The 27,795-nt window shown below is 44.1% G+C and overlaps 1 protein-coding gene across 1 annotated transcript; it reads right to left on the bottom strand.

Annotated features, from left to right (window-relative positions):
- Window positions 1-9,003: 9,003 nt before the first annotated feature.
- On the bottom strand, window positions 9,004-26,648 carry ZBTB24 (zinc finger and BTB domain containing 24). Its single transcript, XM_030928360.1, has 7 exons — window positions 26,489-26,648; window positions 24,517-25,496; window positions 19,902-20,069; window positions 19,313-19,396; window positions 18,553-18,636; window positions 11,086-11,167; window positions 9,004-10,000 (listed from the first exon to the last, which is right to left on the bottom strand). Exons 2-7 carry the CDS (start codon window positions 25,466-25,468, stop codon window positions 9,277-9,279), a joined length of 2,094 nt encoding a protein of 697 aa, XP_030784220.1. The 5' UTR covers window positions 25,469-25,496; window positions 26,489-26,648; the 3' UTR covers window positions 9,004-9,276.
- Window positions 26,649-27,795: the final 1,147 nt, after the last annotated feature.

Below are 27,795 nucleotides of genomic sequence, written 5' to 3'. Positions count from 1 at the left end.
ACCATGTTAGCCAGGATGGTCTCGATCTCCTGACCTCGTGATCCGCCCTTCTGGGCCTCCCAAAGTGCTGGGATTACAGGCTTGAGCCATCACTTCCGGCCTAAGCTGTTTCTTGTTTAGAGGAAGTGACACTGCTACACTGGAAACACTAATAAAACCCAGTAATAAATAAGAGGGTTGCTGTCCTTGAGATCCAGAGACCATAAAGAGCTGGGAAGCAATAGGGCTCTCCCTTTATTCTCATTTTGCATTTCATCTGAAAAATCTCTGAGACCCAGTAAGACCTGAACACTCACTGTTCCCAGCTCGAGCTGAGAAGCAGGCAGTGGGAGGAAAGCAAGGGAAATGTCTGTTCTCTGCCAGGAGAGGCGAGGGAATTCAGCCAGGTCACGCTCAGAAAATCAGGGCAGCCTCTCAGTTGGGCCCATCCTAGCTCTTGAGTGTGACACGTCATTTGGCTTGAAATTAATTTGCCGAATATCAGACACATCCATATTTAAATACATAGTGTAAAAACGTTCTAAAGTCCACTACAGTTGGGTTACCCTAGGCTCCACCAACCCAGGGTTGATTCCAAATGACATGTGAAAGGTTGGCATTATAAGAAGAGAAGCTATGTCTTGTTTAGAGGAAGTGACACTGCTACACTGGAAACACTAATAAAACTGAGGAATAAATAAGAGGGTTGCTGTCCTTGAGATCCAGAGACCTTAAGAGATCTAGAGTCAGTCCTGGGCTTCCAGAATAATCTCATTTCCCTTTCACTAGCAGATGGCACACAACTAGCTGTTCCACTTACTGCCTTTGCAAAGGCTCAGTGAGGTCTGGCTTGACTCAATGCCTTCTGCCAAACAGGGTCATGTGGCTCTATGAATGACACATTATAAAATTTGTCTTCAAAAAAGATCAGAGAACAATAATGAGTTCATCAGTGCTAAAAACTGCTGACTTGGAGTTTCAACTCATGCTAATTAAATACTTAACATAGGGGCATAAAGCAGCAGGGAATACATTGTTCTGGAATCCAGAAGGTCTGGTTGGATTCCAGCTTTTGCTTCACACTAGCCTAGTCTGACCTTGGATGTCACCAACCACACTTCGTCTGCCCATCTCTAAATGGAGGCAATTTAATTACTCGGCCTCAGCCCATTTCTACTCCAAAATCCTATCATTCAATGTTGCCCTAAGAAATGAACAGACTAGAAGACCCAAACTAAGTTCCACTTAGAATTTCTTCCAAGAAAAAAAAAACAAAAAACAAAAAAAAAACTCTATTAAAGCTATTTATTGTTTAACTACAAGAGTTTCTCTCCTTAATTAGAATCTTGAGTCATGATTCAAATTATGTGTATATAGAACTAAAAATACTGGCACAATCACATTGGCCAATTCACACTGGATCAAATAAGTGGGTGGTACATGAAGTCAGCTTAAAAAGAGTCCCATTCTAAGGCTGGGCACCCTGGCTCATGCCTGTAATCCCAGCACTTTGGGAGGCTGTGGTGGGCAGATCACCTGAGGTCAGGAGTTCAAGACCAGCCTGACCTAACGTAGAGAAACCCCGTCTCTATGAAAAATACAAAATTAGCCGGACATAGTGGCGCATGCCTGTAATCCCAGCTACTCAGGAAGGCTGAGGCAGGAGAATCACTTGAACCCGGGAGGCAGAGGTTGCGGTGAGCTGAGATTGTGCTGTTGCACTCCAGCCTGGGCAACAAGGGCGAAACTCCATCTCAAACAACCAACCAACCAACAACAAAAACAAAAAAAAGAGTCCTATTGTAATGTTTTTGCAAACGGTAAAACCTAGTAGTAGCCTAGGTTAAACACCTGAGCCATGAAGACAGGATCTCCTTTTCTCTGCCCCATACCATGTTCTGTCACCTCCCAACTTCTCATCTCCTGGGCCTGGGGCCAGAAACTGGGTCCCTAGTACTGCAGGTGACATGTTTAAGTCACCCTATAATATGGCTTTGTACCTGTGGGCCAGTATCTTCAAGCAACAAACCCATGGTCCTGGGCCGGGAAGCTGTGGCTGCAGCATAGCCAGAGAGACAGAGACCGTGATGTAAAAACAGTGACATCTGCGCCAAAGGTGTAGAGTGTGCCATGAGAGGATGTGACAAGGTGGTTTGATTGAGGTTAGAGGACAGATGAGTAGTCACGAATCACAGTAAGGGCAGACAACTTTCAAGGCTGAGAAACCACCCGCCACAAAGCCCTCAGGCAGGAAAGAACTGACTATGTTTGGGGAACAGCAAGGAACCCACATGACTGGAAATGAGAATGGGGAAGAGAGTCCCAAGAGGAAGTTGGATTGGAGATTTTATTCTAAAGGCCAAGGGAAACTGTAGAAGGATTTTAAGCAGAGCAGAGACACGGTCATATTCATCTTAATAACTAATGCAAATCCATTCACTTAGCAAGGCACTCTTTGATCCTAAGCTAAGGGTACAATGGTGAGCCCAAACAGATCACCACTTCCAGTGGAGAAAGCCCAGCAGGAGGTAGTAGAAAGGATCAATCAGGTCTTTGTCGGGAATCCAGCCAAGTGACATGTTGTACAGTGAGGATGAGAGAAGTGCATGGATTCAAAAGGTATTTCAAGGTGAAACTGACATAACATGGCCATGAATTGGGTGTGGGGGTGAGGTGGGCTCCTTCAAGAATGACACCCAGCTTTCTCTCTTGGTTTGGAGTGGGTAAATCACAAATTTGGGGCCCCCATTCTTTTCTATTCTTCCTTCCAACCTTATTCCTCTGTATGCTGCTTTTTACTCAATACCTTCCCCAGAAGTCAAAGCACAATTATGATTTCATACTCTGAGATAACACAAGGACTCTACCTTGAAAGGCTGCAAAGATTAAACATACAAATAGGTTCAGAATCAGTTAAATACTTGCCCATATTTTTGTAATAAGACTGCCTTTGCCCTTCAAACACTAAGATTATAAGAAACATTTATCCAGAAGCCACTTAATCAAACTAAAATTATCTTGAGAGGTGGATTTTTAAAATGTAGTTTTAAACTTTGATTTAGTCTAAGGAAGCTTCAGTTTTGACTTTTCATTTAACAAGGATAAAAATAATATGAATGAACTAAAACCAAGACCCAAACTATTCTTTTGGAAAATCATCTTTAAATTATATTTAAAGTGACATATTATGGATATTAGGAATTCAGAATAAAAGTTTTCTACCCTGACCCCTGCTCAAATTTTTTCCTTTTTTCACACTTCACACTGAATATAGTACCACTTTTCAGACTCACGTAAAAAAGCTAAGATCCCTTGCTGTTACCAAAATGTGTTTAAATTCCTACATTTTGTATTACTGAGAATGTGTGCTGAGTAAAGTGGCTTGTGTCTGTAATCCCAGCACTGAGAAGCTGAGGTGGAAGGATCACTTGAGCTCAGGAGTTTGAGACCAGCCCGGGCAATGTAGTGAGACCTCATCTCTAAAATAAATTTAAAAATTAGCTGAGCATGGTGGTGCATGCCTGTGGTCCCAGGTACTCAGGAGGCTAAGAGGCTGTAGTGAGCCATGATCATGCCACTGCACTTCAGCCTGTGACAGAGCAAGACCCTATATATAAAAAAAAAAAAAAAAAAAAAAAAAAAAAAAAAAAAAAATGCAATCAAATGAGCTTTGGTTTAAAAGCTGTTGATGTACTATGTTTCAAGTTAGAATGGAATACATATATAAATACACAAACACACACACACTCCAGTCAATTAAAGTCTTTTGCTGCTTAATTATGTGTAAAGAATTTGAGAGCACGATAAACTATCACGACATTCCAGCTTCTTTTAGAGGTCACTCCTTGAGAGCTGCTATTTACAAAAGGAGGTAAGCAGATTTTTTACAGGTCATTCCTCTTTATCTGCTATTTACAAAAGCAAGACAAAGAGTTTTCTTTCAATTCTTAAGAATTTAGGCTTAAGTTTAGAAACTGAAGATGAAATTTTACCTTAATGTTTATAAGGATAACGAAAATAAAACAAACCTACCCTAAACTTAAAATATCCTCGGTCAAAAATTTGAAAAAAGGGCTCACTTACAGAGGCTCCTGTTAACTAAGACATTTCACCTTACTAGTAACTTTTATCCAACTGGAAAATTTTGCTTAAGCTTTTTTTTTTTTTTTTTCATTATACTTTAAGTTCTAGGGTACATGTGCTTAACGTGCAGACTTGTTACATATGTATACATGTGCCATGTTAGTTTGCTGCACCCATCAATTTGTCATTTACATTAGGTATTTCTCGTAATGCTATCCCTACCCCAGCACCCGACCCTACGACAGGCCCTGGTGTGTGATGTTCCCTGCCCTGTGTTCAAGTGTTCTCACTGTTCAATTCCCATCTATGAGTGAGAACATGCAGTGTTTGGTTTTCTGTTCCTGTGTTAGTTTGCTGAGAATGATGATTTCCATCCTTTTTTATGGCTGCATAGTATTCCACGGTGTATATGTGCCACATTTTCTTATTAATTAAGCCTTAAATCAATAGTAATGAAACACTGATGATATGGTAGTTACTGAATTTCTGTAGGCCATAACTTTCACTATTATTGTTTTAACATAAAAAGGTTATAATTGTATTCGGGTGGCACATGCTTATAATCCCAGCACTTTGGGAGGCCAAGGTGGGAGGACTGCTTGAGGCCAGGAGTTTGAGGCCAGCCTGGGCAATATAGTGAGACTCCGTCTCCACTTAAAAAAAGAAAAGTATGCTATAATTTCAGACATAGACCCTCAATTTTAGTCAGAAAGTTCTATTACATTAAGCAGGTCACATTACTTAATTAGTAAGTTCCTATTAAATAAGAAAGTTTTAATAACAATAAGTAGGAAATAAATTATATAAGAAATTACTTATTTAATAAGAAAATTACCATTTTCTTTTGGTTCTATTAACCTTGGGAATAAGAAATCCAGCTTAAAGTTTTAACAGCCTGTGCCCTAGTTCTGGTTCTACCATTTACTGTATGACATTTGGCAACAGACTTCCTCTTTGGGCTCCATGTCCTCATCTGTCCAATAGGCATAATAATTACTCATCTCATCAGAATGTCGTGAAGATTAAGATTAGACATGTTTCCAGTGGCTAAGGTGCGTCCCAGATACTGCTCCCCTCCTCACTCAGACGCCAGTTGTTAGGAGGTAAATTGTGTCCCCCTACGCCAAATTCACGTTGATGTCCTAATACCCAGCATCTCAGAATGGGATTGTGTTTGAAAAGATGAATAAATGAGAACATTAGTGTAGGCTGATCCCATATAACTGGTGTTCTTAAAAGAGAGTAAGACAGAGGGAAGGACATATGAAGATACAGGCAGGGGAAGATGACTAGAAGGGAGGCCTCAGAAGAAAACAACCCCACTGACACGTTGATCTTGGACCTTTCCATGTTTTCAGTCATCCAGTCTGTGGTATTTGTTATGGGAGTCCTGGCAAACTAATATACCAGTCATGACCAGAGGGGACTGGCATCCTCCGGTTGTAAATCTGTGTGCCATGACATGGAAGATGTTGTAAATTGTAATTCTGTGTGCCATGACATGGAAGATGTTTGAGACCCAGTAAGATATGCTACAGATTTAACAGACCTGGCTTGGCTCCTAGCCAACAGTAAGGACTCCATATTTGGAAGATATTGTTACGTTCCCATTTATGAAAACCTAGATAAGCATCTATAATGAGAATCCTAGGTAAGCATTTATAACGAGAATCTTTTTTCATTCCTCAGCATCATTTAATCTGTTGCTCATAACATTTATAACACAAGAACCAACTGTAGAGAATACAGAGTAGAGGTGAGTTTCAAGAAGCACTGGGCAAGCACTTGAATAACTGATTTTGATGGTAAGAGCTCCAGTCATCCCAAGGTCGACCCTCTACTGGGAGAAAGCCAAAGATTCACCTTCAAAACGAGGTGTTTCAGGAGCCCCAAAGCATAACATTGTACTTCCTAAGAAACACACTCTGTATTTCTGTTAAAACAACTTAAAAAATTGTACACATTTAGTAGAAAATGAATTGTGAAACACTGCACTAGCAACATCATCTCTCAAGGACACATGAGAAGCACTTTCATGTTCACGACATTTCTTTTGGGTACTCAAGTCGTTGAACTCTTTTTTTTTTTTGAGATGGAGTCTCGCTCTGTCGCCTGGTTTGGGTGCAATGGCGCGATCTCAGCTCACTGCAGCCTCCGCCTCCTGGGTTCAAGTGATTCTCCTGTCTCAGCCTCCCAAGTAGCTGGGATTACAGGCGTACACCACCACGCCCAGCTAATTTTTGTATTTTTAGTAGAGATGGGGTTTCACCGTGTTGGTCAGGCTGGCCTTGATCCTGACCTTGTGATCCACCCACCTTGGCCTCCCAAAGTGCTGGGATTACAGGCATGAGCCACCACACCCGGCGTCATTAAACTTTTTTATTCAAAGGGGTAGAACGTGTATTTGGGACAACGAAGGAAGCTAGATTGATAAAGCTATCATTTCCTTGTTTCTCTTTGACAGCTGGTCAAATAATTCAGGAATAGCTAGGACTAAGGCTCAAGCTAGAAACAGGTGTCCCATGCTGTCTAATATAGCAGCCACTAGCCACATGTGCTTATCAAGCATTTGCACTGTGTCCCATGCAATAAGGAACTGGATTTTAATTTTAAATAATTTTAATATAAAGTTTTAAACTGATAATTATTTCAATTCTTGAAAAAAAACTTTTGTCTGTAGCTACTTGACATGAGAATCTGTTTTCATCTGTAAGTTGTATGAAATCTAAATACAGATCAAGTATGTTTAATGAACATTAGCATCCAAATTGAGATGTGCAGAAAGTGTAAAATACACACCGGATTTTGAAAGCTTAGTATGAAAAAGGGAATGTAAAATGTCTCACTAATACATTTTTACATATTTGGCAAACGTTGGATTACATAAACTTTTATTAAAATTGTCACCTGCTTTTTATGGTTTTAAATGTGGCTACTAGAACATTTAAAGTGACCTATGTTGTTCATGTGATAGTTCTCTTAGTGTAGAGGTAGACTGTTATAGAACCAGTGAAACTTGACTTACAAAGAGCTATGTAACCATATGTTCTGAATAATCACTTAGCTATCCAGAGTGAGTAAAAATTCACTTACTTAAATATTTAATTCCCTGGAGAAAATGTGGATTGGTAGGCTTTGAAAAGCTGGCAAAAACTTTTTGTTTTAAGAATAAAATTAAACAGTTTAAACGAGAACCTGAAATAATACTTAGGGCTTAACAGTGTTTGCAGCCGGGCGTGGTGGCTCAAGCCTGTAATCCCAGCACTTTGGGAGGCCGAGACGGGCGGATCACGAGGTCAGAAGATCGAGACCATCCTGGCAGACAAGGTGAAACCCCGTATCTACTAAAAAATACAAAAACACTAGCCGGGCAAGGTGGTGGGCGCCTGTAGTCCCAGCTACTCGGGAGGCTGAGGCAGGAGAATGGCGTGAACCCTGGAGGCGGAGCTTGCAGTGAGCCGAGATCACGCCACTGCACTCCAGCCTGGGCGACAGAGCGACACTCCGTCTCAAAAAAAAAAAAAACAGTGTTTGCAAAAAATTGTTATCTTTGCTCTAGTCAGGCCTGATTTAAGATTCGTTTGGTTGATACATATAAGATATACATCATTTTGGAAATTTTGTGAATTACATATAACATAGATTAGCAAATATGCAACCAAGATATTTTTATCTTCTCTCAAACCTGAAAAATTCTCTATTATTCTAATCTCCAAATAACTTATTTAATTTAGGTAGATATCAAGGATATCTAAAACAAAACAATTGATGGAAAGGCTGTATTAATTTTAGAGTAGATTACCCCCTACTCTCCATCAGCATTACTAATTTAGACATACTAGTGCCTACCTTCTTTTCTCAAAAATTCCCTACCAGCTTACAAGAAAGTGGTAAAAGAATTCAATATGCTTAGCTTGAAAACTTAACCCAAACATAATTTAATCTTATCATGATGATTTAAAAATCACACAATTACAGACACATGCTGGCTACAAAGTCTCTGAGGCTCAAAGTTACTTTTAAGATTAGAAGATTAGCTGGGTGTGGTGGTACATCCTTGTAGTCCTAGCTACTAGGAGGCTGAGGTGGGAGGGCTGCTTGAGCCCAGGAATTCGAGGTTACAGTGAGCAATGATTGTGCCACTACACTCTGGCCTGGGTGATAAGAGTGAGACCCTGTCTCTAAAAAGGAAAAGATTAGGAAAAGATACTCACTTTGTGGCATCTGCAATAAAAAATTATAATAAGCTTCCATCTCCAGAAAGTTATCAGACACAAGACAGATCAACATTTTCAGATTAGTTAGAATTCAGTAGAGTACATATAAGATTTAAATTACACTGAATAAAATTTTATGTTCCAGGATAGTGAAGAAAAGCTTTACTTTCATGAAAATCAAGTCTCATTCTGACAAAAATTCAGAATTTAGAGTGAATGTCTGGATCCACTTTTGTATTTTAAACTTAAACTTTTGATAGCTTGCTGTTAAAAAATATGTAAATTTATGTTTCTCAGAAAAGATACATTCAGAATTTAAAAAAAAATCCTATACTTTTGGCTAGCTTGTTACATGAATTTTGAGTTAAAACACTGAGTTTATCAGTTTGAATCTTCCTGAAGTGTAACACCATAAGCCCACTGTACTGCACAAAGATGAAACGTTGAGGGTTACTTTGTCTTAGGGGACTGGAAGTTATTAAAAGGGCAAACTCCCCACACATTGTGATCTGTCATATTTAGCCCTGACTTGTCTTGTGGTAACAATTGCGTTGCCTGAGAAAAATAAGAAAATAGAACAAACCATTCTACTCAGTTCAACCAAAATATGACTCCCTTTGTCCTAGAAAATAAAAGAACGTAACTGGGGAGGTTGACAAGACCATAACCTATGGCTGTGAACTTATTTAAACCTTACAGAAAAACTGAAATCAATGCCCCCAAAGAAAAATTACCCGAGTCTTTAGGACACGTTACAGATGAAAATGAAAACCATTCAACAATATTGAAATGCTCAATCCAAATCAGTACCTTAGACAAGACATACACACACCTTGCTACCTGGATGGAGAGCATTATAAACATCAGTTAGTCATCACAGCTCTCACAGAAGGATCTGCAAGTCGATGGTATGGAGAGCCTGACTTCAAGCGTTCAAAATCCAGTCAGAGCTGGCTTATGAGAAGAGCTCGATCAAGCAGTCAAACATGTTTACAGGTCAGCTCTGATCCTGGCCAAGCGGCGTTGGCTGGGGCACGTGGTGAGTGGGTGGTGGCGGATCAGACTCCTGTGTCAACTGCAGGTGCTGAGCTGGATCTGAAGTATTTGTAGCTAAATGGAGCTCCTCTGTTTGCCCTTGATGGGCGTGAAGATGTTCCAGTGTTTCCTTGGACAGAGTGATCACGTGCACTGGCTCTGTCTGTGAGGGCCCCATCTGGCTTTCAATCATATTAAGGCTCTGAATGTGTTCTGTTTGCTCCTGTTGAGCCGAAAGAATTAAATTCTGCAGTTGCTCTGGTTGCTGCGTGAGCAGGGTAAGATTAGCAGCCTGGTCTGCAGTCATGTTCTGGGAACTCTCTGCAGTCACGATGCTGATTCCCTGGCTAGGACCGGGCATGAAATTGATGTTATGTACAGAATCAGTTACAAGAAGCTGAATTTCCTGCTCTCCCGAGGTAGAGAGTTGATATGGCTGTAGCTGAAGAATATTCCTGACCTCTTCTGTGTTACTACTGCCAGAAATGCTGCTGGCATCTGACACATGCTTCTCCTTGCTATGAATTTTCAAGTGAGCCTTCAAGTTGTCTACGCGAGCAAACTGTAAGTTACACTCAGGGCAGGAGAAAGGCTTCTTGCCGGTGTGCAGAATGCAGTGTCTCCTTTTGGCACTGGAGTCAGAGAAGGATTTGCCACAAATGCCACACGAGTACGGCTTTTCTCCTCTATGAGAAAATAAACATTTTATTTTCAAAATGGAAATACCTACTTACTACTTCCTGATTATTTAGGGGGAAGCAATCAAGAGTAGTGGAAAATTAACTAGACTGCAAGTCACAAGTCATGGGTTCAGCTACTAACTCAAGGACTTGAAGCAAGTCTCACTTCCATGGGCAGTTTCTAACCTGAAAATAGGGTGGGGGTGGTGCCTGAGGAAGGGTGGCAGATGGGGCACGGCTAGATATGATAAAATTTTACGATTCCACGGTATGTATTTCAGATTAGAAAAGAGAGTAAATATTTATACATGAAACATATAGTTCTCTTTTGTTTTGTCTTAGTTTTCACAGCCAATTTTTAGACTCTAATGGCCCAATAAGTATCTATGATTGATGTCAATTTAAAACAATTTAAGCTTCCTCTAATTATTTGTGATGCTGTTAGAAGAACTCCTAAGTCCAACCTCGGGATAACTGTGTAAACAAAAACATTTATTCGGAAAACATCAAATATAATACTTATTTTTGATCAAAGATTTAAGTTTTGGACCAATCCCTAACCCCAGTCAAAATTTAATAAATGAAATCAGTAATGTATACTTTTACTGGCCAGAATCAGCATTCCTTTTTACCTAGGTGAGGAATTTCATTATTGAAAAGATAAAACAAAATAGGCCAGGCGCAGTGGCTCACACCTGTAATCCCAATACTTTGGGAGGCCCAGGCAGGCGGATCACTTGAGGTCAGGAGTCTGAGACCAGCCTGGTCAACATGGTGAAATCCAGTCTCTATCAAAAAATACAAAAAACTAGCTGTGTGTGGTGTCCCAGCTACTCGGGAGGCCAAGGTGGGAGAATCGCCTGAACTCCCACCTGCACTCCACTCACGCCACTGCCCTCCAGCCTGGGCAACAGCAAGACCCTGTCTCAAAACAAACGAACAAAACAGAACAAAGCCAAAGTAATAAAACGCACACAAAATTCTGCCAGAGTAACAACTGCGAGAAAACTACATAGGTAACACATGTCATCTCACGGAACATCAGAACTGAATGAGGCCTGCATGTGAGAAAAATATCTGCAAAACTTTACCGATGGATTCTGATGTGGGTCTGAAGAGAACTCTTTGCTGTGAAAGATTTGCCACAGATTTCACAAGTAAATGGCTTCTCACCTAAAAAAAAAAAAAAAAAATTAACAATATACATTCAGCATAAGACAAAATCAAAAAAACACTTCGGTTTCACAATATAAACAGAACAAAGGCAATCCCTTCCATAAGCATAAATGAATGATGCACTCACTAAATATCTACTCTGTAACTAACCTAAGCACTGTGTGCCGAGTGCCAAGAACATACACAGAAATCCTAAGGCATGGTTCTCTTAAAAACCTAAAAACTGCAACAAGGAAGTGAGTTACACCCTATTTACTCCTGTTTTCTCCCCTTAGATACTACAGCCCCTATGCTCTCCTGCCTTATGGCTTAGCTAGGTAGCCCACTTGACCCTGAAAGGACTCCTGTGTGCTAGGGTGAGTTATGTATTACTGATGTTTATATCAACCTTCCAAATATATCCAGAATCTGACTCCACTGCTCCTCTCTGGTCCACACCACCACCATCTCTTGCCTCCTATGGGGTCTCCGTTTCTGCTCTTGCTTCCCTGCCATAAACTATCAATGTGGCCACCAGAGTGAGCCTTGATGCAGTCAGGTCGTTCTATGCTTGGGCTGCAAATGTTCTGATGATTTCCCACCCCAAGATAAAATCCAAAGTTCTTGGCCTACAAGCGATCATAGATCTGTACCCTGAAAACCCTACTCCTCACCCCAAACTTCCCTGATCTCATCTCATGGTGTCTCCCAGCATGGCTCACTCTCCTTATCTCCTTCAAGTCTCTGTTCACATGTTATTTTATCCGTGAGGCTCCATCACCACAGAGAGCACTACAAACCTTGCCACACACTCCTTAGTCCAATTCTCCAATTTAGTTTTTCCATAATGCTACTGCTGCCTCATATAATGGAGAAGTTATTTATTATCCATTTCTCCCTTTTTAAGATAACTTGTGGGTACGTCCGCTCCTAGTACCCCAATGCCAAGAATCTGGCCTGGCATGCCGTTTCAGAAATCCCTGCTGAATGAATTTCATGGCAGTGGCACACCTGAGATGCTATAACTGCTCCAGAACCCACCAGGCTTCACTAACACCAGCAAGTGCTTATTCAGTGTGTTTGCAGGCTGAACATACAATAACAGACCGTTCATGTTCCCCAGAAACAAAATTAAGTAATCCTAATGCAGAAAACTAAATTGGAAAAAAAGAAAAAAAAAAAAAAAAAAAAAGCAAGCAGCAAAATACACTTAACTGGAGAACAGGAGAACAGCAAAGGATAAGTACAATTTGAAATGGAAGATGGCCAGTGATCTTCCCTTTCACAACATCTACTGGAAAATTCAGGCAAGACATTTCTCCACGCTCCATCGAGGCAGAGGACAGCGGTAACAACTTGGATGAATCTGCATCTCTGCATCATGAACTCTTACCACTCCAAAGATTAAAACCGGGCCACTGCCATAATCTGTCTATAGCTTTCTACATCAGAGCGGGCCTTCTCTGATCTTGGTTGGTTTTCTCCCTCTCCAGATTCAAAGACTGAGTACCTGCTGTGTGCTTGTGACTGTAAAATTCTTGTTGCAGTTTTCAGGTTTTTAAGAGAAAGAACAACAACAATCATCCATAACACCATTAACTATGCCATTTAGCTCCAGCTGAGTTTGTATTTCAGAAAGTCTGTCTGATGGCAAATGTTTTTTGAGAGTGTTTAATGGAAATTCTTTGCAGGAGCAACATCCTGCGGTGGAAGCTCTTTGAGGGAGTGAGCAGGACAGTAGGAAGGCAAATTTCCCTAGCCAAGGTGAATCTGCAAGGGGCCTTCCTGCTTAGTGGTTTCTGATCTGTTTCCCTGTGTACAGTTCTACCACCTTCAATGGAGACGCCCATTCCTTAAATTTATTTAGTTCTCAAACTCTGATAGATCATGAATAAAGTACACAGCTAAGAAACAGAAAAGAAACTTTTCTAATCTACTTGAGAAGATGCACGAACTAATTAACATAGGGCTGTGCTTCACTGAACATTAAAACAAGTGGCGTCAACAATACTGAGTGCAGACAGGGTGCTGGATGGGGTGGGCAGGATCTGGCTAGACTGGAAAGAAGCCTGGGCCAGGGTACTAGTCTAAATAGTATGAGCAGAAGCTGGTGTCAGAAATGACCACACGGTGTGCACCAGGAGCGACAAGCATCACTCTCAGGAGCCACGAGGCCAAGGCACCAGGAGCTATGAATTCCAGGCAGGGGACCTGTGGAGCCTCTGGAAGTTTTTAGCAGAATGACATGCTGAAAGTACTAAGAAAATACACCTGTGAATGCTGAGGAGGGTGGGCTGGAGGCAGGAGGACCTCTAACAGGCTATGCACAAGGCCTGGACCAGGAGGTGGCAGGAGGCAGACGGAGAAGAAGGATAAGGTACTAGGACAGGGCCTGCGGCATGGGGCCGGAAAGACGTGTGTTACAAGAGGATCAGACAATAGTGATTAAAGGAAAAGGCAGAGACAGGAGTGTGATGAAAGGTCCCACACAGGGTGACATCAACAGAAGTACTGAAACAGCTCCAGGGTGTACTTCCAGACCCTCTTCTCAGCAGTTACTTCACCGATCCCAGCCCTACCCTTCCCCAATGACTTAAATCCTGGACCCCACTCCAGATAGTATTGATGACTCACTGCTTATTGGCATCACAGCTGGATTTCCCATCCCCACCTGCTGAAACCCAGAATAACTCTCTTGGTTAATGACAACATCACCCAGCCCCTGCCCAGCCAGGCACAACAATCACAGTGACACCTCCCATTCCCTCAGCTGTCACGTTCACCTGGCAGTCCAGTTCTTCTGTCTAGACCCCTCAGCATCCTGCCTCCCACTGTGGACCACAGCTTTGTTTTTCTTTAAAAATTACTGTGTTCATTGTAAAAGAACCAAATATTGAAAATACAAAGAATATTAAAACTGCTCCACTATTCGCATCCCTTGAGACAACCAGTTAACAATGGCGAGTATCTTTACAGACAAATCTGTTTATTTGCGGTCTTACTGTGTGAGGTCATCCAGTGCATGCCATTTGTCACATCAGTAAAGCCACACTGCCATTTTAAAAGCCTGTGCTGTGTACCATTGTGTATACTGCCCCAAATTTACCTACCTAATCCCCTCCGGGGACATTTAGGTAGTACTTGCCAATCTTGGCAAAAAAGGGACACACGTCCATAACTGTGGATAGCATGGTTCGACACCTGTGTACTTGGCATTCCTATGTGGTCTTCGCCATTTCCCGTCCTGTGGTCACATCTCTGCTGTGGCTCTGACCACGCCATACAGTTTCATAATAGATGGCAAGTAGACTCTGTAAGGGTATGCTATGGTGAGGGGCCCCCAGGTCTCAGGAATATGGGAAGACCCCCAGGTCTCAATGTTAATGGATGGTCTCAACACACAGTTGAGGAGATTTGGGAAGCTTCAACTTCAAGCCACAATGAGGCTGTGAACAGAACTGTGACTTACTGAACTTTATCATTTGTTCCCAGGCAGGGCCATCTACCTGTGAGTAGGAGCCCTCAGAGCAGAATCAGTGTTCATGGAACACCATCCAGGAACAGGGACACTGGTGGGGTGGGACTGTGCTGTGGGGTCAGAGGTCACTCACCAGGCTTCTCTGTGGCCTGGGCTAATTCCCTTGACTTGATCCCAGCTCACCATACAATCTTCTGATCACTAACTTGGCTTTCGGGTACACTAATGTGAGGAAGGAGGTGCTGTGGGCAACAGAAAGGTGTATTCCCTTTGTTGAGTTTATTCTCTGGTTTATCAGTCTTGTGACTCACTTGGCTTGACAGGGTCCCTGTAAACCTGACCAGCACCAGGTACGAGGACAGTATGTGAGCAGGAGGGCCTGAGATGTGGTGACCTGGCAAGTACTGCTTGTCTGCCTGATACTCTGCCTCCAGTCAAAATGTGTCCATCTCCCCTCACTGGAGATGCTCTCCCAGGAAAGAGAACATCTCTAATTTGCCCTTGACTTCTCCAGTGCTTGGTGCAGGACATCTAACCCAGAGACAGTGTATGCCTAAACATCTAAGAGATGAATGACGGTTCATCTCTGAGATGAAGTCTTGGTTTCCAACTGAGCATGGCCCTGAGGGCAGGACTGGCACTTCTCACCCTGGCTGCGCTCAATGCCCAGGGAGCAGGGAAATGGCACACCAATGCCCTTCACCAACATTGAAGCAGATTCCCCACACTGATGTAGGGACAGATGGGTCATAGCTGCTCTTGAAGAGCCCCAATTTTTTGAGAGGTTCAATTTATTTTCATATTTCTAAGTCATGCAAACCACTTTACAGAGGCCCATCTATCTCCTTTTTAACTCATCACACATCTTCCACTTTCTGTTCTGCTTCTCAAAGTTGACAGGTTGAGAAAAGTTTGCTGGAATTATAGGGGGGAGGTCTTCTGTTCCTTTTCATCCCCACTTCAAGTCCTACTGCTACTCACAAAGACCAGAAACCTCACTCCCCCTTATACTCAGACAACAAAACCAAGGGGAGGTGTCTCCTCTGGCACTGCTCAGCATGACCAAGCCAGCTCCACTTTCCTCCACCATCGCTGTCTCCCTAGGGAGCTCAGCACAGCACCATATACTATTTGCAGGCACATGTGTACGTGTGGAAATCCAGAGCTCTGGCTGCATCTCTTCCCTGAACTCTCCAGACCTAGAAATCTAATGATCTACCCCACACCTGCACATGGATGTCAAATAGACACCAACCAGTCCACAATGTAACTCCTGATCTCTTCTTCTTAGTCTTCCCCAGTTTTTCCTCCTTCCAGTGGCTTTTGCCTCCTCCTTCAACTCCCACATCCAATCAGGAGCGAATCACATGGATTCTTCCTTGGAACACATCCAGAACTGGACCACTTGACACCACCTCTGCTGCTACCGTGCTGTTCCAGGCCCAACTACTGCACAGCCTCCTAATGGGCCTCTCTGCCTCCACCCTGGCCTCGCCCCCACCCCCCACAGGGCGGCTAGAGTGACCCTATTACAACCCTAAGGCATGCCACGTCACTCATCTCAGTAAAGCCACCTCCCTCAGAATAAAATCCAGTCTTTATTGTGGTCTTCAAAGTACTTCAGCCCGAGTGTACTCTACAATTGTTGAGGGGTACTTTAAAAAACACCAATTCCCAGGCTCCACCCAAGTGAAGTCAATCAGAATCTTGGAGGTTGGGACAAGGCTTTTTTAAAACCTCCCCAGGTGGTTAAAAAGCATGCAGCTAAACTGAGAACATCCACCTACACTAGGACTTCCTACTCCCAGCTCTCGGGTCGCCTCGGTGCTCCTCGCCTCGGTGCTCCTCCCGGCATGTCTCCAGCATGTCAAAAACATTCCTGCCCGAGGGCCCTGTGCCTAGGGCTTCCCCTGCCTAGAATGCTCTCTCCTGGGCATCCTCAATGGCTGGCTGGCTCACTGCCCCACTGCATTCTCATCTCCATCCAAGACGCCACCTCATCTGTGAGACCTTCCCAAACCAGTCTGCACATAAAAGGGCAGCTCTCCTTCCCACACTTTGCCCCCTTACCTTGCATTTTATTACTCAACGCACTCACAACACCTAATGTGTTATACACTTGTTTGTACTCTGTCTTCCCTACTGAATGTCGGCCCCTTAAGACAGGGGCCTGTCCATCTCATTCACTGCTATATTCTCAAAGCCTAAAACAGTGTCTGGTTCCCAGTAAGTACTCAGTAAATGTGTTAAAATCCACATCCTATGAGGCGTTTACTGAATTTAAGAAGAAAAACTTGTATTTAAATAACAATGTCCAGGCCAGGTACAGTGGCTCACGTCTGTAATCCTGGCGCTTTGGGAGGCTGGGAGGGTGGATCACTGGAGGCCAGGAGTTCGGGCGAGACCAGCCTGGCCAACATGCCAAAGCCCTGTGTCTACTAAAAAAACCCAAAAATCAGCTGGATGTGGTGGTGCACACCTGTAGTCCCAGCTACTCGGGAGGCTGAGGCAGGAGAATTGCTTGAACCCAGCAGGCAGAGGTTACAGTGAGCCGAGATTGCACCACTGCACTACAGCCTGGGCAACAGAGTGAGACAGTGACTCCAAAAAAAAAAAAAAAAAAAAAAATCCAAAGCACCATAAATCAATTTGCTATTTAGATAATTCCAGTAGACAACAGAATTATTAAATAACCTGTAATGGCAAGTTTTTCTTAGAAAATCTGATAGACTTATTTTTAACACATGTTCTTTGCCAAAAGGTATAAAATATCCAATTTTCTGATCTTACATAAAAAAACTGACCTGCCCTAATCAATGCTGCCTCCTCGTCATCTCTGAAACTGATTTTTCTGGAGGCTGTGCTGCTTAAGCTTAAGTGTTGGTTTTAGGGGAGAAAGTGGAAAAATTCTCAGTGTATATGCTACATTTGTGTCTGTTACATTTGGCTATCTTTTCTAAAAAAAATTATCTTGGGCCGGGCGTGGTGGCTCACGCCTGTAATCCCAGCACTTTGGGAGACCAAGGTGGGCGGATCACAAGGTCAAGAGATTGAGACCATCCTGGCCAACATGGTGAAACCCCATCTCTACTAAAAATACAAAAAAAAATCAGCTGGGTATGGTGGCGCACACCTATAGTCCCAAGTACTAGGGAGGCTGAGGCAGGAGAATCACTTGAACCTGGGAGGCAGAGGTTGCAGTGAGCCAAGATGGCGCCACTGCACTCCAGCCTGGCAAGAGAGCAAGACTGTCTCAAAAAAAAAAAAAAAAAATTATCTTGCTGGGCATGGTGGCTCATGCTTGTCATCTCAGCATTTTGGGAGGCTCAGACAGGGGGACTGCTTGAGCTCAGGAGCTCAAGACCAGCCTGGGCAACATAGTGAGACCTATCTCTACAAAAAGTAAAAACTAAAAAATTAGGTAGGTGTGGTGGTGTGCACCTGTGGTCCCAGCTACTCAGAAGGCTGAGGTGGGAGGATCACCTCAGACCAGGAGGTCGAGGCTGTGGTAAGCTGTGACCGTGCCACTGCACTCTAGCCTGGATGACAGTGTGAGCCCTTATCTTAAAAAAAAAAAAAAAAAAAAAGTCTTGATATCATCTTCTATGCTGAAGTAAATTAAGAGTGAAGCACAGAACCAGACTCAGACTCACTATTCTGTGGTATTAAATGAATTGTGACATAGGAACAGCGCTCAGTAAGTGATCTCCGTTTTGCTCATCTACAAGAGATGTGATTTCCCCAAAGACAGTGCTGACAACATTCTGCCTTCAACTTTTAACTTATCTTCTTCCACAACTCCCATCCAATTTATAATAAACGTTCCCAAACACAGGCTGGGCAGGGCACTCACAGAAAGAACTTCATTCTTCACTCTCCCGAAAACATCCCGTGTACCGGGGGAACAGACGAGATGGAGTTTTACCTGTGTGTGTTCGCAGATGTTTCTTCAGCTGAGACACATCCATGAATTTGCGATGGCAGTCTTTGCATTCCGGTAATGAGCGTCCTTGTCGCAACAATAAAAAAAGTGTCAGTGCATATATGCTCTCCCTGCATTTTCTTCAGTGATTTGTGTTAAAGCACTTCCCTGAAAAATAATCACTTTAAATATAGTACTTTAACAACGAAAATTTTTTTATTAATTTGGTAACAGTTAATATTTTCCTCAGCACCTCAACTCACTGCCTCCTCCGAGAGAGCTAGGATCCTTCCAATTCTAAATGTAGTCTCTCCTTTTCTCCTCAAAGTATTGGTGTGACTGAGGCCACAAATGACCTCAAATGACACTTGTAACCCACATTCATTTCTTATCAGTTGGCAGGAAAGAAAAAGGACAACAGGTAGAACCAGGGGAGAGAAAGCCTGGGCTGACAGCCGCGGGGTGATGATGTCTCTGCCTAGGCACCACTAACAACCATTCACTGAAGCTCCCTTGGGCAAGCGGCACTTCTGAAAGATGCCAATTCTGCAGGGTTTCTGTGTGTGGCATCAAAACTGTGGTATACAAATAAAATATAATTCACATGGTGGCAGACATAAAACATAAAAACATGTAATTTAGACTCTCAAGGCACTTTTCCCTAAATACCCATTTGTCACCTACAATACGAACCTAACGTTTCAGAAACAATTTTTATTTGCATTTCTTTCCCCCCAATCTAAATGTTCTCACTTTACCGTACCTGTATGAACTCGGTAATGGCTCTTTAGTTGTCTGTTCTGGCTGAAATATTTTCCACATTGATCACAGGTAAAAGACTTCTGTCCTGCCAAAAAAACCAAAACACTAAAACTTGCAAAAAACTATAAAGAACTGGAATGCTCACTAATAAGGTAAATACTACAGTGGGTCCAGGTCCCCATTTTCTACAAATGATACAAGTGACCTGTTTACAAACCCAGAAGCCTTCAATCTACCACAGAAACATAAATGTGCAAAGGTATGTAAGGCAATAGGGAGTAGTGGAGACTGGGGTAGAACTGGATAATTTAAGTTTCCCCCCAAAGGCGTTCAAAGTAAAATAATTCTAAACTTTGATAGTTTAATAAAACATGCTTGCACACCAAACTCCAGCAGCCAGTTTATAAGCTCTAGTTTAAGGATCAGTGCAGAACTCTAAACTGCACTCAGACAGATGCAAACTCCTGTCTTTCAATAACCCCACGTTGGAAATGATACTGGGCTGAGAAAACACCGTTTAGGTGTTGGTAATGCCCACCCTGGGGAAGGGGAATCTGGTGACAGCTGGCCCTCTGGGCAAGTTCCACTACCTGAGTGCAGGCTCATGTGCTCCAGCAGTGAGTGCTTGGTGGTCAGAGCCTTGCTGCACACAGTGCAGGTGTACGGTCGCTCGCCTGTGTGCATCCTGGTGTGGACCTGTAGCGAGTGCTTCTGAGCAAAGCCTTTTCCACACTCATTACATTTGAAAGGTCGCTCCCCTGGAAGAAGAGCCCCAGAAGCATGGTGTAAGTAAGAATCCACACATTTTTGTCTCTCCTAAATTAAAATAACAATAAAGGATTTTTCTTAAAAGGCACACATCCAAAAGGCCAACAACGAACACAAGAGACATCAACAATAAAATTTTGGAAGCTGGAACAGATGAATCTGAAGCTAGCCGTGGGTAGCACTAATATAAACTATATATATATATATATGTATTTTTTGGTAACAGGGTCTCACTCTATTATCCAGGCTGGAGTGCAGTGGCATTACCATGGCTCACTATAGCCTCAGCCTCCTGGCAACAAATGATCCTCCCACCTCAGCCTCCTGAGTAGCTGGGATACAGGCATGTGCCACCACCACACTCAGCTAATTTTTTAAGTGTAACTTTAATTTTTTTTTAGAGATGAGATCTCACTATGTTGCCCAGGCAGGTCTCCAACTCCTGGGCTCAAGCAATCTTCCTGCCTCAGCCTCCCTAATTGCTGGGATTATAGGCATGAGCCACCACACCCAGCCCAATACAACCTAATTTTTAAGACACAATCTCCAAAAGGCTCAGGAATTGGTGGCACCTGCTATCTCTGGAAACAGGCGTGAGGGAGGGTAAATGAAAGTCTGTTTCAAAGGTACTTAGACCCCTGATCAACTCTTCCATTCTACACAGCCTGGAGACTGTCCCTCTCCCCAAAAGAGGATGGAGTGTTCTCTGAGAAGCGTTAAGAAAAAGGGGTCTCTGGATTAGGAGTTTCTAGGCACAGTTGAGTTGTGATCACCACAGGGAGAGTAAGTCAACATTTCCATCTGGGATGATGAGACTCCCCCACTCCTTCTTCCCTCTCCTGCTCTAGCCACAGGCGGGCAGCCAGGCCTAGTGCCTCCAAGTGGGAGAGTAGTAGAAGCGTCTTCCACTGGAACGTGATAGGTCCAACGTGAGAGAGCAAAGATGTGGAAGCCTGGCACCAGCAAGGACATGGGGCAGAGCCACACCACCTCCAGTGAGGTTATGACAGGCCTGCATAACAACTGTTTCAGTACTGACTGAGTGGATAAGTTAAATGTTAAAAGCCAGTGCCTTTAAACAAAGGCTGGAATGTAACAAAAGCCCACCAAGAGTTTTCCCTAGGCTTCTCCTGGGCCTAAAAGCATGACAAAATAACAAAGGAATTCTTAACAGGACCCATTTAGGATTAAACAAGTTTTATTGGGGATCTGAAGGAACTCCTCAAAACTCCTTGATTTAGCGGAAGATAAGGGTAATCACTCCAGCACCTAGACCCATTTAGATTAAGTAAACTTACTGAGGCTCCAGAAGAAAGTCTTTGGGACGCAGACCTTAGTTATAGATTAAAAGAAGTTAATCACCTGTGTCTTTAGAGGAATGCACACTTACATGTAGACATACAGCTTAGGAGGTATATAAGCTCTGAAAAACTTTGCAATTTTGAGTTGGTCTGGCGATAACTTCCAGGCCTTCTCCCTGTAACAGGTTACAGAAATAAAACCTCTCTTCCTCCCCAGTTCATCTGCATCTCGTTACTGGCCACGAGAAATAGCAGCCTGACCCTCAGTGTGATCTGGGAGCAAGGTCACAGTTTTACAGGCTCTCTCATACAAAAAAATTACACGCACGGTGGTGCGTGCCTGTAATCCCAGCTACTTGGGAGGCTGAGGCAGGAGAACCACTCAAACTCGGGGGGGCAGAGGTTGCTGTGCTGATCGGAGATCACACCACTGCACTCCAGCCTGGGCAACAGAGTAAGAAATAAAATACAGGCTCTCTCCACACACGCAGCATTGCCAGTAGCTTTTAGCAACCCATTCTTACATATGATTAAATATGATTTTTAAACAACCACCAGGCACTCAAGGAAAGCCTTTTGTAGTAGTGACAGAGAAACAAGCAAGAAGGAAAAAAAAAAAAGCAACTTGCCTCCAGTGAGGAAAATGTTATCATTAACACGCTCACAGAAGTAAGATATTACATTGTGAAATAAAAAGATCATTCACGGCCGGGCGCGGTGGCTCAGGCCTGTGATCCCAGCACTTTGGGAGGCTGAGATGGGTGGATCACGAGGTCAGGAGATCGAGAACATTCTGGCTAACACGGTGAAACCCCGTCTCTACTAACAATACAAAAAACTAGCCGGGCGAGGTGGCGGCGCCTGTAGTCCCAGCTACTCGGGAGGCTGAGGCAGGAGAATGGCGGGAACCCGGGAGGTGGAGCTTGCAGTGAGCTGAGATCTGGCCACTGCACTCCAGCCTGGGCAACAGAGCGAGACTCCATCTCAAAAAAAAAAAAAAAAAAAAAATCATTCACATTAAAACATTTAGAAAACAAAAAGCTCCTAAAGGGGGGAAAAAAATAAGAGTCGAAACAGAAAACCTCAAAGGGCTGAAAAACAAAGTGGAAATCCCCCAGAAGGAAGGGCCAAAAACGGTGGGAAATATAGGAGAAAATAAAGTTAGAACAGAGAAAACACAGCGGGGAAATCATCTATGAAATAACTCAAGATTTTCTGGGACTGAAAGACAGTTTCCAAACCTTATGAATCCACCTGGTATCTACCCAGATGGAAGAAAACAGATCCATACTAAAGTGATGGGCTGCAGAATTCAGAATACAGGTGCTGCCTGAATTATGACGGGACTACATCTCAACAAACCCATCATACTGAAAATATCATAAGGAAAGATGCACTTAATACGGAGTACTGTATGAATGCCCCAAATGCAGAGTACTGGTCACTTACCCAGGTGACTGTGTGGCCCAGCAGGGCATGAGAGGATCATACTGAATATTACTAGCCCAGGAAAAGATCAAAACTCAGAATTCAAAGTACAGTTTCTGTTGAATGTGTACTGCTTTCACACCATTGTAAAGTTGAAAAATTGAACCACTATGAGTCGGGGACTGTCTGTACTGGGGACATACGGGAATATTGATCCTACAAGCTTTTTCTTAAGTCTTGTATAATGATTTAACTCCAAACTATGTCCATATAAATCTTTGATAAAAACAGCCAGCTGGGCACAGTGGCGCATGCCTGTAATCCCAGTACTTTGGGAGGCCAAGGCAGGCAGATCACGAGGTCAGGAGTTCGAGACCAGCCTGACTAACATGGTGAAACCCCGTCTCTACTAAAAATACAAAAAAATTAGCTGGGTGTGGTGGTGTGTGCCTGTAATCTCAGATACTCAGGAGGCTGAGGCAGGAGAATCGCTTGAACTCGGGAGGCGGAGGTCACGGTGAGCTAGATCGCGCCACTGCACCCTAGCCTGGGCGACAGAGTGAGAATCCACCCCCCAAAAAAAGCCAAAATATAACCCATTACAGTTCAACAAGTATTTCTCAAGTATCTACTTTTTTCAAAGTACCAGAATTCAAGGTCTTCAACCTATCTGTAGCTAAAGTCTTTAGGCAGCTTTTAAAAGCACCAAGGTTCCAGACAAATCAGAAGCTCTGGGGTTGAGGCCTAGGCACTGGTTGTTTTAGAAGCTCCCTAAGTGATTCTAATTTGCAGGCTGAGAACCACAGCACCAGATGCTGCTGGATCACAGGAGAAGACTTAAGCACCAGTCCCTATACTTCAGCTTACAATTAAGTTGAGGGATGTCAAGTGGCAACAACAATCTGACCCAAAGCAGAGTGGGTTTTAAGCACCTGAAAGGGCTCAAAGAAGGAAGGGATTTCTCGCTAGGACTGTAGTGTCCAATATGGTAGCCACTAGCCACATGTGGTTATTCAAATTTGAATGAATTAAAATAAAATTAAAAATTCAGTTTCTCAGTCACGCTAGCCACAGTTCAAGTGCTCAAAAACCACATGTGGTTACTGGCCACCATATTGGACAGCGCAGATGTAGGAACATTTCCATCATCATAGGAGGGTCCCCATTGGTCAGTGCTGGGCTGGAGGGACCAAAAACGAGGTGTTTAAACCTAGATAGCTGAGTTAGAAAGTGGTCAACACAGACTTGGACAAAAGCATGGTTATGGTCAAGATGAAGAATGTTCAAGAATCAGAAAGCAGAGTACACTGGGCTACATTTTGATAAGTGGACATTAAAGGCTTCATTCAACAACTACAAATGAGAGGGGTTCTTGAACCAGGCTACCTGGGTTCAATCCCAGCTCTGTCACTCATGGGTGACTCTGGCAAGTTATTTAGGCTCCCTAGAACTTGGTTGCTTCCTCTGTAAACTATGCACTTTAGTAACCCTCTCTTACATATGAGTAAATATGATTTTAATCATACAATGTACAATGAAGATATTACCTACCTTGCAGGATTGTGGAGAAAATTAAGTGCAATAACACGTATAAAGGCTTTATTACAATGCCCATCATACAGAAGTTGCACAGTAAACGAAAGCTGTTATTATCATCCCTACTCCCAATTCTGAAACACACTGCAATCAGCTTTGAAAGCATCATTACCTGTGTGGCTCCTCTGGTGGATTGCTAAAAAGTGATTGTACTTAAAGACCTTGCCACAGTCTTTACAACGGGCCTCAGGGCCTCCAGGGCGCTTTCTCCTTCCACAGATCCTCTTGGCTGAACCATGGTCCTCTTGATCCCCAACAAGTTTGTAATCTTTAAGTTTGACGGGTCTCCAAATCCTCCGCTTGCTGTAACGACTCTGGCTTGCCGGGCCATCCTGGGTCTTGGGATCATAGTTCTCATCTTTTTCAACTGGCATTTCCTCCTCTCTACTTGGCTCACAGGTAGGCTCCGATTCTTCCTTTTCTTTCGCTGCCATCTGCTTATTCAGTACACTACTGTCTCCTTTAACCACGAAGTTTTGTCTATTCTGAACTGAATTGTTCACTCTTAACTGTATTTCTTCCTCTGCAGCCAGTTCTGACTTCTCCTCCTGCAATGTAATGACTTTTCTTGGTCTTCCCCGTTTCCGCTTTGGAGGATCGTTTTTCTTATTAGAGATAACAACCACTGGGGCACCAGCAGTGTTCAAAGTTGTTGGCTTTGGGGAGCTATGATTATTTTGGAAGTCTGTGTAAGCCTTTACCAGGTCATAGACTTTTAAGAACTGAGCAGTAGCCAGGATTTGTTCTGTACTTTTCTCACTGGCATGGAGATAACCTGTGTAGATAAATTCCAGCAGGATACCAAAGGTGTCTGCAACCATGCCGTCCAGCATATAAATGGACTGGCCGATTTCCCCCTCTTCTGCAAACATCATTGAAAAATATTCACTACTGGCAGCAAGTAAGGCTTTGTGGGCCCGGAAATGTACATTCTCAACGATTAAAGTAATGTCACAGAGAAAGCCTTTCTTCCTCTGATCCTCAAAACTGGCCAGGACAGTGTCACTGTGAGCGTCTGAGTGTACAACAAGCTGCCCAGAAGGCTCTGGCGATGTTTCTGCCATTTTCTTCAGAAGCCACGAAGGGTTAAATCTGAAATAAGAAAACAAGGTTTAAAAAGGAGGAAGCACTGTCTAAAAGGTTAATGCCAGCCCCCATGAACTTCCTATTCACATCATTAACTGAATTTTACCATTACCATTTTTAATTGTCTGTCTAAAAACTTAGCTCTGGGCTCGGGCACAGTGACTCAGGCCTGTAATCCCAGCACTTTGGGAGGCCGAAGCGGGTGGATCACTTGAGACCAGCCTGGGCAACATGGCAAGAATCCACCTACACAAAAAATACAAAAATTAGCCTGGCGTGGTGATGTCCGCCTGTGGTCCCAGCTACTCGGGAGGCTGAGGCAGTAGCATCACCTGAGCCTGTGAGTTCGAGGCTGCAGTGAGCCGTGATCGTGCCACTGCACTCCAGCCTGGGGGACAGAACGAGACCACCACCTCAAAAAACAAAAACAAAAAAAAACTTAGCTCAGGGTTCTTTTCTTTTTTTTTTTTGAGACGAAGTCTCACTCTGTCGCCCAGGTTGGAGTGCAGTGGCGCAATCTCGGCTCACTGCAACCTCCGCCTCCCGGGTTCAAGCAATTCTCTCCCTCAGCCTCCTGCCGCACATTACCTAGCTGAGTGACTCTCCAGTATTCATGGAACGGTTCAGGGTCTATCTTCTCTAAAATGAAGGAATGGGAACAACCATCTCCAAAATCCTCTACAGCACGAACTTTCTATGGTTGCACAACTATCTCAAGGAGATCGAAGCTGCCTCCATCTCCCAGATTATTAGCCATTTCATGTGTGGGAACCAATGTGAAGAGTGAAGAAATGTGCATGTGCAAAGCGAATTTGAGGTAGCTGCAATAAAATACTAATAACGTAAGCTGCGTGGGGCCGCCAGACTGTGCGCCGCGCGGAGCCCCCGGAGGTCCGAGCAGGGGAGGAGGCGCGGAAAGACCCCCACCTCCCGCCCAGGCCCCGCGGGGCCCGACTGGAAAGCAGACGGCGGGGGAGGAGTCGGCCCGGTAGACCTACCTCTCAGGGGCACCCAGTGGGGTCCGGGTCGCTGCCAGCTCACCCGGCGGCCTGGCGGGAGACCCGCGCAGGGCCCCGCCAGCCCTCCACTCCGCCCCGCCCGCCTCTGGGGCTTCTGGGCCGCACAGGTTTCTGCCCCGGCGCTGCGGCAGCAGCCACAGCACAGCCAACCCGGAAGCGCGGCGCCAAGAGCCGCTTGCGCGCGGACGCCGGACCACGTGGCCCGCACAGGCGCCTCTGGAGGTGGGGGCCAGGAGAGCGGCCCGGCGGGGCGCGGCGCGATGGCAGTTCTAGTGTTGGGGCGTGGAAGGGGCGGGGAGGGGCAAGGCGGCGCGAGAGTGCAGGCCTGGAGTCTGGGGTGCGGGGGGTGGGAGGTGGGGTGGTGAGACGGCAGGCCCCGGGCTTGGGGCCAGGGGCAGGGCGGGGAGGGGAGAGGCGGGGCGCGGCTTCCGAAGAGGGACAGTGGCTTGGCCGGGCGCACTAAGGGGCGGGGCGGTGTTGGCGCCCGAGGTCCTGCGTGTGGCACTGCTGGGGAGCCCAGACAGGAGCGACTTTTGCGGTGGATTGGGGGCAATGGACAGGAGAGGCGTTGTGACCCTTCCCTTTGGGAAGTTTTATATCATATTAAACTGTTAGCTCAACGCCAATACCTTAATCAATTTTATCTCTTCTCTGACACTGAATCTGGTGTTAAGTTCTTGAATGTATAAAGGCAGGAAATCCCCCTTACCGTCATCATCATTGTCATCATCATCACCATCATCATTATCTAGTGCTAATATAATAACTATTACTTACCTCCTAAATGTTTTTCACATCTGCCTCCTTTTCCTTTCCGCTCCCAATGCCTTAGTCTAAGAGAATGAAGAGAGCACTGCGGTCAGAGAAACCTGGGTTCTGAGAGATCTTGGGCAAATGACTTACCCTCACAATTTCTTTACCTTACTGTGGGGAAAAGAGAGGTCAGCCTGTTACTGTGTCTATATAGAAAGAAGTAGATTTAAGAGACTCCATTTGGTTCTGTATTAGAGATGCTGTTAATCTGTGACCCTACCCCCAACTTTGTCCTTGCAAGAGATATGTGCTGTGGTGACTTAAGGTTTAAAGGATTTTGGGCTGTGCAGGATGTGCTTTGTTAAACAAGTGCCTAAAGGCTGCTTGTGGTTAAAGGTCATCACCATTCTCTTAAATTTCAAGTAAGAGAAAAACATTTGTCTCCTGCCCGTCCCTGGGCAATGGAACATCTCCGTGTAAAACCCATTATGCGCTTTGTTTACTGAGCAAAGAGAAAACCACCTTTAGGAATA

Source organism: Rhinopithecus roxellana, chromosome 4, assembly GCF_007565055.1.
Source record: "Rhinopithecus roxellana isolate Shanxi Qingling chromosome 4, ASM756505v1, whole genome shotgun sequence".
Taxonomy (NCBI): Eukaryota; Metazoa; Chordata; class Mammalia; order Primates; family Cercopithecidae; genus Rhinopithecus; species Rhinopithecus roxellana.
The sequence above is the reverse complement of the archived record's forward strand: the minus strand, read 5'-3'. Positions and strand labels throughout refer to the sequence as shown.

What these genes read in the sequence shown, in the direction of transcription:
- ZBTB24 (XM_030928360.1), bottom strand. Translation starts at nt 25,468, where the DNA reads ATGGCAGAAACATCGCCAGAGCCTTCTGGGCAGCTTGTTGTACACTCA. An exon ending in CCACCAGAGGAGCCACACAG is followed by an intron (nt 20,070 to 24,516) that starts GTAATGATGCTT and finishes CTCTTCTTCCAG; the next exon opens with GGGAGCGACCTTTCAAATGT. An exon ending in CCATTACCGAGTTCATACAG is followed by an intron (nt 18,637 to 19,312) that starts GTACGGTAAAGT and finishes TGTTGCGACAAG; the next exon opens with GACGCTCATTACCGGAATGC.